Source organism: Carassius gibelio, chromosome B3 (genome assembly GCF_023724105.1).
Source record: "Carassius gibelio isolate Cgi1373 ecotype wild population from Czech Republic chromosome B3, carGib1.2-hapl.c, whole genome shotgun sequence".
NCBI lineage: Eukaryota > Metazoa > Chordata > Actinopteri > Cypriniformes > Cyprinidae > Carassius > Carassius gibelio.
Window position 1 is genome coordinate 24,821,492 of NC_068398.1, and position 8,728 is coordinate 24,830,219.

The 8,728-nt window shown below is 34.2% G+C and overlaps 1 protein-coding gene across 4 annotated transcripts; it reads left to right on the forward strand.

Moving 5' to 3' along the window:
* The first annotated feature begins 686 nt into the window (after positions 1 to 686).
* lat (linker for activation of T cells) lies at positions 687 to 8,645 on the forward strand. 4 transcript variants are annotated; one of them, XM_052550301.1, is made up of 13 exons: positions 687 to 1,124; positions 4,145 to 4,249; positions 5,106 to 5,148; positions 5,278 to 5,315; positions 5,449 to 5,494; positions 5,578 to 5,636; positions 6,201 to 6,233; positions 6,409 to 6,451; positions 6,535 to 6,602; positions 6,701 to 6,784; positions 6,894 to 6,950; positions 8,168 to 8,281; positions 8,372 to 8,645. In XM_052550301.1, exons 2-12 carry the CDS (start codon positions 4,147 to 4,149, stop codon positions 8,242 to 8,244), a joined length of 651 nt encoding a protein of 216 aa, XP_052406261.1. In that variant the 5' UTR covers positions 687 to 1,124; positions 4,145 to 4,146; the 3' UTR covers positions 8,245 to 8,281; positions 8,372 to 8,645. The 4 variants fall into 4 exon arrangements, with proteins under 4 accessions (XP_052406261.1, XP_052406258.1, XP_052406259.1 ...); XM_052550298.1 differs by having other exon boundaries at positions 688 to 1,124; positions 6,201 to 6,269; XM_052550299.1 differs by having other exon boundaries at positions 688 to 1,124; positions 6,201 to 6,269; positions 8,168 to 8,251.
* Positions 8,646 to 8,728: the final 83 nt, after the last annotated feature.

Below are 8,728 nucleotides of genomic sequence, written 5' to 3' on the forward strand. Positions count from 1 at the left end.
CTAAACCGAAACATGCATTATCTTTGCAGTGGAACATTTCGGTGGATGATGATGTGCTTTGTGAGAATACAATGTACCAGTATGTCATTCCTGTAATTTGTGTTTGTGTAGGTTACAAGAACACCAAATGCCACAAGAGTGGGAGGCAAGATTGAGAAATTATGACTCATTGTTTGCCATAACGAAGCAACGAATTAACACTTCTAGTTCAAATCAGACAAAGTTTTTAACATCCATCTTTTAACTCCTTCTCATGAAACAGAGAAACACCTGTCTTCTGTGAAACTTTTATATAAGATATATTATGAAGCATGATTCATAGCTCAGTCCTTGACTTTGGTTTAAAAAAATAAATAAATATATATATATATATAATTTGACATTAAATCTTTCAATGGGACACCAATAAAATAAGCTCTGGATTCTTAATGAGGTCAAATTCTCACCCTAACATAACTCAATGTTAAGTTATCATGCCTTTTTACTTAATCTATGAGGTTCAAAGCCGGGTTTTACAGGAAATCATGCCTTAACCACTTTATCTAACATAAGACAAATGATAAAAATTAAGGAAAAGAAAAATCAATCAAATCTGCATGGCTACAGAAAACTCAACCTTCAAGAGATAAAACAAAAAGGGAGGTGAAATGAGCAAGAGATCAGCCAGTTACAGAAATGAGGAGAGGAAAAAAAGATGCTGACTGGTGCAAGCGACAGAACAGCGCTTTCTGTGAGCCTATGAGGAGACAGAGATCAAGTGCAGCGAGGAAAGAGCCGACAAGTGAAGTTCTCAGCGGCAAAGGCCCAGTAGATCAGGACACTCCTCAGCAGCTCATGTGAAAGAGTAAGACTTTGGGACTTAACTTCAGCAGATATGAGCATTTTAAGAAACTGACTACTGGGGTTGCTCAAGCTTGGTGTGGGAGGTGAACTAAAGGGGAGAAACTGAGGAACAAGGAGTGAGCTGTGAGGGAGGAAGAGTAAAAGATGGTGGCATCTTCAGTGTGAGCTGCGAGTTGGGTGTGATTTGTACAATCTGCAGTGTGTGTGTGAGTTTGGTTGCAGATTTCTGCTGAGCAGATTGTGTGGTGTCTTGATTGACTTGATTGCTGCTACTGATACTGGTAAGCCTTTTCCTTTATTTTCTGTTCAAGTGAATCTGTTGGCTTTTTATGGAGAAAGTTTTCTGTGCTGATACAGAGAGAGTGTGTTTTAATACAGTTTTTCATATATGATTTCTTTTATTTTTTCTCTCCGTGGCCCTTTTCTACAAATGGTAAAGAAACCCCACAGTATATGCTCTATCGCTTTCAATCAGTATCAGTGACCTTTGGTTTTCTTCTATGGAAGTAAAATGGCATTTAGCATCAACTTGGCTGACACCATTAACAAAAGGTTTCATATTGCCATGAAAATGAATCAGAGTTATTAATCTTCCTCTATTTTAGGTGCTCACTTTGTGTTTCAAAATGTTTCAAAACACATAGTCTATTGCCTTTACACGTTAGCAAACATTTTGCCAAAAAAACAAAAAAACAGCTAACTTTTTCGCCAAAAGAGATTGTTAGATGCTTTATCTTCTTATTAATTGACACTAAATGTAATATGTCTGTGGTGTGATACAGATCAGAGGGTCAAGACATCTCCAACCACGAATGAAACCTTATTATCACATTTGCTTTCCTTCGTCAAGCCAATTAACATTAACATTCATGCCTTGATTTTTTTTCCCCACATCTGTAATTTGCGATTTTTAAAGCATGTGTTGACCATAATTACATGTGTGAATCTTTTTATGCAATGAGTCCTGTTTAGTGGGATGTATAATAATACAAGTGCATGATAAAGTGCACTATATAACACTTAAGAGTCCATGATTTGATTTTTAAAAGTGTCTCTCATGTCGGTTGTTCAAGGCAGCTGTGCTTGTTTTTCGTTTAAGAAGATGTGGGGTTCTGGGTAGTAGTTGTCTATAACTTGACAGCTCTGGAATTAAGAGAGGCCCAGACCATAATGTGTCGTTTTTTCTCTCAACTAACTGCAAAATACAGGAAATCCGTTTCCTTGCACTGAATGCAACCACAGACAGCCATACGCTCACTTATATAGGAGGTGTGTAAAAGCTTGCAAGGCAGGTGATGCCTAGTGAATTTTCACAGATTGAGAATTTGCATATGTTTCATCTGAAAAGATAGTTGTATCCGTTAAAATGCACACGGTGACCCATGCTGAGGTACTCAAGAGCTTATCGTATCTTTGAGTGTTAATAAAGCAGACTGCGTTTATCGAAAGCAAGTGAATAGTGCACTGCCAAAACGACTGTTAGGAAAAAGGAATTTACCAAATATATATTGTGATGTTGATGCTTAAGTGAAAGAAAATTCTGGAAAAAAACCCCCTGATAAAATACACTTAAGGGTATTTTTTTAAACTTCTGTGTTTTTATGTCCAAGATTTTTTCACTTTCTGTTAATGTTTTGTTACGTTAAATGTATTATTTATTTCTAGGTTTGTCACATTAAAACTGTTTTGAGTTTTTTGTAATCATACTTTCAAAATGTTTATTTCACGCTTTTTTTATTATTTTGTGTATAGATGTTTTCCCCCATGTCCAAAGCCAAACTTTAAGTATTAACCTGTTAAATGTCACCCCGTCCCGTATACAGGACGCCTACGTTGACTATACTATATTACAATCAAATCTAATCTAATCTTGACAAACTATATATCGTTGGAAAGGTCTAAGACTTCCAAATATATATATTTTACCAATATTTTTGTTAAAAATTATGTAGGAAAAGTAATAGATCAATTTATGACAATAGTGCACCCTCAGAAATCTACATTACAAAAGGAGCTTTGACCTTTGTTTAAAAAAAAGACTTCCTCGTTGCCTTTTTCTCTATCACATTTTAGAAATCATCAGAAGTTATATATCACTTGAAAACATAAAATCTCAAAATTCATCCTTTAAAACCCATTTTAAAATCAGACATTGCATTACCATGTAAATGGTACATCAAAATCATGTTACAAAATGTTTTCAGTCATGATTTATAAAAATGTAGGTTTGTATCATGCACATACAAGTCTATCTTCAAAAACAAGAGTGACAGTTAAAACAGGTTAAAACATGAAAATATTACAATACATCAAACTTTGAGGTTTACATATTTAAAACTGTAATACTATAAATAATGTTTTTTGTATTAACATTAGACATGATGATGAGTGAATAAAGAGAAATCAAAGTAAAACCACATTATTCACATATTATTATAGTGTTATTTTCAGCTGAGCTTTAAATAGTGTTGAATTTTGCAAAGTGTGAAAATATTTCACTGTGCGCATTTAGGATGCCCAACATGCGAGTCCATCATCTTATTGCAAAAACATTTAAAATGCATTTTCCACCGCAAAACGCTGTCAAACATTACATCATTCGAGATGTGATTTAAATGACATTGTGAGAATTGATGAACTATTCGCCATTGTTAATAGACCAATTAAACTAGTGAGAGAGTTTGTTATCTGTTTCTAGATTAGAAGTGTAATTCATTTGAAAGGGTTACTTTGAGTTATATTTGAAGATCTCTAAAAACAAGTCCTTGTGCATCACTTATCTGGCTTCTCGGTTAAATGCATCCTGTTTCACTGATGATGAGAGGTTTTTACTGGAAAACATGTTGATATTAGTTAAGAGCAGGATTACTGACGCGTACAAATGATGATAACACATACTTCTCATCAACACTAAGATCTGCAAGACACCGATAAAGAAACCAGAAAGATGCAAGCTAAATGGTGGAGATCAGAGATTACATGATAAGGAATATAAATTATCGTGAATATTGTTTTAAAGAGCTCATAGATGGAAGATCTGTGTTTCTTAAAGATTGTGGGAGGCCAATACTTATAGCTAACATTAAGAAACAAAAAAGAGCAGCTCTGTGGTTTCATTTGTGTAGTTAAAACAGGTTAACTTCTAAACCAAATGAAATGAGTTCACCTGACTGTTCTGTTGTGGCTTCATCCTTTATGAAGAGTATGCAAACTTTATTCACACTAACCTAAAACCACAGATTCAGAAGAATGATGTTGACTAATATTGTCCTAAATCGATGTTCTCACATGATCTTCTCAGTTATGGACTCCACTGCACTGCTGTCTGTGGTGGGCGGGGCTGTCTTCCTGTCAATCATCCTTGTAACCAGTCTCTGTACATACTGCTGGGGGCACAAACAACCAAGTAAGGCCTCCTAACTCTTATCTGTATTAAAATGTTTGTCTGAATGAACCTTTATGTTAAAAAGGATGCTTGCGGTAAATTTCAGCATGAATAATCAAAACATGGTTTTGCACAATTATAGCAAACAATAACCCTGAGAAAGAGATATATGATGTACACACACATTTATAGTCGAGCTACGGAAGGTTTTTTGTATAGTCGAGCTACAGTGACCATCTTACTGTCCAAGAATAAGATAAATGACGCACTGCTTGATAGTATCCAGATACACACACTTGCGGTCTTTGCACTTGACCTCTTGGCTACTTATATGTCGTGTTTCCTGTATTTGGGCCAAGTGTGGATGAAGACCCCAAGTGTGTGTACAACAACACTTTTATAACATTATACACATTTATAGGCCTGGTTTCACAAGCGTGGCTTAATTTAAGACAGGACTAGAAATTTAAGCAACTTTTACAAAAATGCCTTAGAAGAAAACAGTACATCTCAGAACAATGACACTGACATATTTTAGTATATGTCAGAGCAAGATATTTTCAGTTGAGACAGCCCAAACATGCATTTTAGTCTGGGAGCTTAATAGTTGTTGTAAAAATGCAAATGTTTACAGAGCATTATTTAAATTTTAAATTCTTTACATTTAAAAAAATGTGCTTCTAATGAAGTGATGCAAAGCAGTTGCAGAATAAATATCACCAACACTACTCATCTTTGCGAGTAGAAGACGTGGTGCAACATGGTGTAATAATATCTGATTACATTCATATTTCACTTTCATTGGAAAGGTTTCCGTGAAAACCCTAACGTTTTTTTTTCCAAAGCATGATGCACAAATATTTGATGTCTTTTACAGCATCCATCCATCAGAGATCCAGTGACTCAGAATACAACCCAACGTAAGAACTCAAACTCTCTGCCAAATAAAGGATCTGGTCGTCAGCTACCCAAATTCAATCAAAAGTTTCATACACATTTGAATTATATAATTAGTGTTTGTTGGCTCAACACTGTCTCTCTTTATACAGACCAGGTTTTGTGTTTCGGCAGCATCCCGTGTCAACATGTAAATATATGTTCCTCTCTGCTAACACACAACAAAACTCACAAATTGTTGTATCTGCATTGTTCATATAAATATCTACACACATATCTGCATAGCCTAAATAGTGCTTGTCCTATCCCTTATTATAATTCAGATGAGCACCACACGGATCATACCAGAATTGGACCTTACCAACCCAAGTGAGCTCACACACAAACACAGACGTACAGTTCACACAGATTGTGTTGTGTGTTCAGTGTGTTAATACTCACTCTTTCCTCAGCTCACTCAGTTCACCATCTATTACTGTCACAAAGGTGCCCTCCTGTCCTCCCTCAGAAAGTGAGTAGCATACCGTCATCATGGCATTGGAGACAATAAACTAAACTAGTATCTTGTACATATAATGGAAAATTTATATATAGTCATGGCCAAAAATAGCGGCACCCTTGGTAAATACCAAACATTTATTTCATGATGATACCCCCCCCCCCATTTTTAATTCTCATTATCCAATGAAAGGTTAGATTTTTGTGATTTTTTTTAAATAAAAGATCAAAAGGTTTAACAATGCAGATACATTTTCACAGCCTTTTTTTTAATCATATTTACCAAGGGTGCCAATACTTTTGGCCATGACTGTATGAAGTGCTGTCAGTGGCTAGTGCTCCATTACTACAATTTAAAGCTGTAGGACACAAAATTAATATATAGGCCTATATTATAAGGTAAGTGATTACTTTTCTTGTTCTTTTATTTTCTTATAATGTATTTAATTGTAATTTTGTATTATTATTATTATTTTTTAGCACTTTGAGCTACGCTTTAAGTATAAAAGGTGCTATGCAAGTCAGTCTGAAGGAGTATTATTATCATTAAAGCACACATTTCTATTTGTCTCTCTAGCTGGAAGTCAAGCCAGTTATGTGAATCAAAACGGTGAGGAGGGAATCAACATTCATGTCGATGGCCATGGTCAGATATCAAACGACTAATTTTTTTTAAAAATTGTAATTCTGGGTAGTTTGTACATTGTTAACTGAATATGGGTTAAATGTGAACTCTCTCTGTGTGCTGAGATTGGTAAATAACTGAATATGTGACTCCTCTGTAGAGAGTGACGATGAGCCGTATGTTCAGCCTCCAAGTGAATACATGTAAGAGCGCAAGAGAAACCATTCTTAACTACTAATCAGGATAAAGCTGAATCGTTGATGGAAAACATCTTTCTCTCCTCCAGAGTTGTTCTTCCAGATTCCCCAAACACGCTATCTCAGAGACCCAGCAGAGCCTCATCCCAGAGCTCAGGTAGAAGATCCCAGATTAAACTAGAAATTGTTTCATTAGAAATACATTGGTTAATAAAGTCATTACATCCTCTGATAATGTCGATGCTAATTTTGTAGGAGAACGTTACATAAATGTGAAAAATGAGAATGCGTCTGAAGTTACATTTGGCTGTGAGATGTATGTGGATGAATCAGACTCAGGTACTACACAACAAATACAAAAATACATAAATAATGAGCGCAAAGCAGCGCCGCAGTGCATATCCTAACTTCGTCCTGTGTATGCTGTGGTGTTTGTTTGCTTTAACAGACATTCCCGATTATGAAAATTGCAAAGATTCTCAAGTCCACAGAAAACAAACCTACAGTAAGTGTGTTTTCATTTTTCTTTTTTAGACGAATAGCGAACAGTTAATTTGTATTTATTTTCTTCTAAGCAGTGAGCATTTTTTCCCCTTTCTTTGCCTTTCACTCCTCACCTACAAACATGGTAATCGTATATAAGTACATATATTTTAACACTGGCAGTCAAGTTTTTTTTATTTTTTTTTAATGTTTTTTTAAAGAAGTCACCACACCTGCATTTATTTGATCCAAAATACTATTTCAAAATACCAAAATAATATTTTACTATTTTAAATGAATGCTTTCTATTTGAATACATTTGAAAATGTAGTTTATTCCCGTGGTCAAAGCTGAATTATCAGCATCATTACTCCAGTCTTCAGTGTCACATGATCCTTCAGAAATTATTCAGAGATGATGATTAGCAGTTCAAGAAACATTTCTTACTATTTTTATTAAAACGGGTAAAAAAATTTCTGAAGAATAGAAAGATCCAGAGATCATCATTTATCTGTAATAAAAAGTTTTTGTAACATTATACACACAACATTCTTTTACATTTTTTTTTTTATTAAAGAAATAATACTTTTATTTAGCAAGGATGCTTGAAATTGATCAAAAGTGAAGATAAATACATTTATAATGTGACTAAAGATTTCTATTTCAGGTAAATGCTGTTATTCTGAACTTTCTATTCATAAAAGAAACATGAAAAAAATTCTAATCGGCTGTTTTCTTCAAGAATGAATAATAATAATGTTTTGTTGATCAGCAAATCAGAATATTAGGATGATTTCTGAAGGATCGTGGGACTGAAGTCTAAAAATTTAGCTTTGAAATCACATACATTTCTGTCTGAATACATCTTAAACCCTGAAGTTATTTTAAATAGTAATAATATTAAAGAATGTTTCTGTTTTTGCTGTACTTTGGATCAAATAAATGTAGAGACTTCTTTAAAGAAAAATCTTACCATTCAAAAACTTTCCACTGGTAGTGTATGAATATATTTACTTTACTTTAAAATCTACATATTTTCCAAATGCAGGCTGCTTTTTGATAAACGCAAAAATACAAGGCTTTACAAACACAAGAATAGCAAATGCGTTACATTAACTAAAAGCACAAAATATACTATTATTTATAACTTATCAAACAATAATTATATAAGGTTTCATTTTTTATGATCAACATACCAAATAATGAATTGATTATTCTTCATGGTTGTCCTCTCATCAGGTCTGTCTCTTGGAAGTCAAAGCAGTGATGAACGGGAAAGCTCGGATTATGTCAACACAGACCCGAAATTACAATAGCCAAAAGGTACCATGTAGTTCTCGAACTTTACTGTTTGTGAGTATCTTGATCTACTTTGGTTTGTTCATTGAATGGAAGAGAAAGAGAGAAAAAAAAAAAATCTTATTCCAATTTCTTTCTCTTCAGGATTTTCCTCTTACCAAATGATGACCGTTAACAGAGTCAGCCCTAAGAAGCATCCCAAGTTTTCACATTTCTCCAATCCATACGACAGATTTGCTGACGATACCTGAGAATGTTTGTTTGTTTAATTAACATTTGCTGTTTAAAGTGGCTTTCGCTTACAAATGTGAACTTTTTTTTTTGACTCTACCATGTAATATATAGCTTTTTGTCATAAAAATGAATAAACATGTTAGCTATTGGTTTGAAAATGGCCAAATAAAAGTTTTACAATTCATATGGTATATAAGGCTACAGTATGAATAGAAATTGTAATTATGGCTGAGAAATTGAGCGAATATCAGCGGTAAAGATCAACTC

Bases quoted from the DNA above. Each gene is read 5' to 3' on its own strand.
- lat (XM_052550298.1), top strand. From the start codon at position 4,147: ATGGACTCCACTGCACTGCTGTCTGTGGTGGGCGGGGCTGTCTTCCTG. The intron at 5,149-5,277 runs GTAAGAACTCAA...CTCTTTATACAG, and splicing joins GACTCAGAATACAACCCAAC to ACCAGGTTTTGTGTTTCGGC. The intron at 5,637-6,200 runs GTGAGTAGCATA...TTGTCTCTCTAG, and splicing joins CTCCTGTCCTCCCTCAGAAA to CTGGAAGTCAAGCCAGTTAT.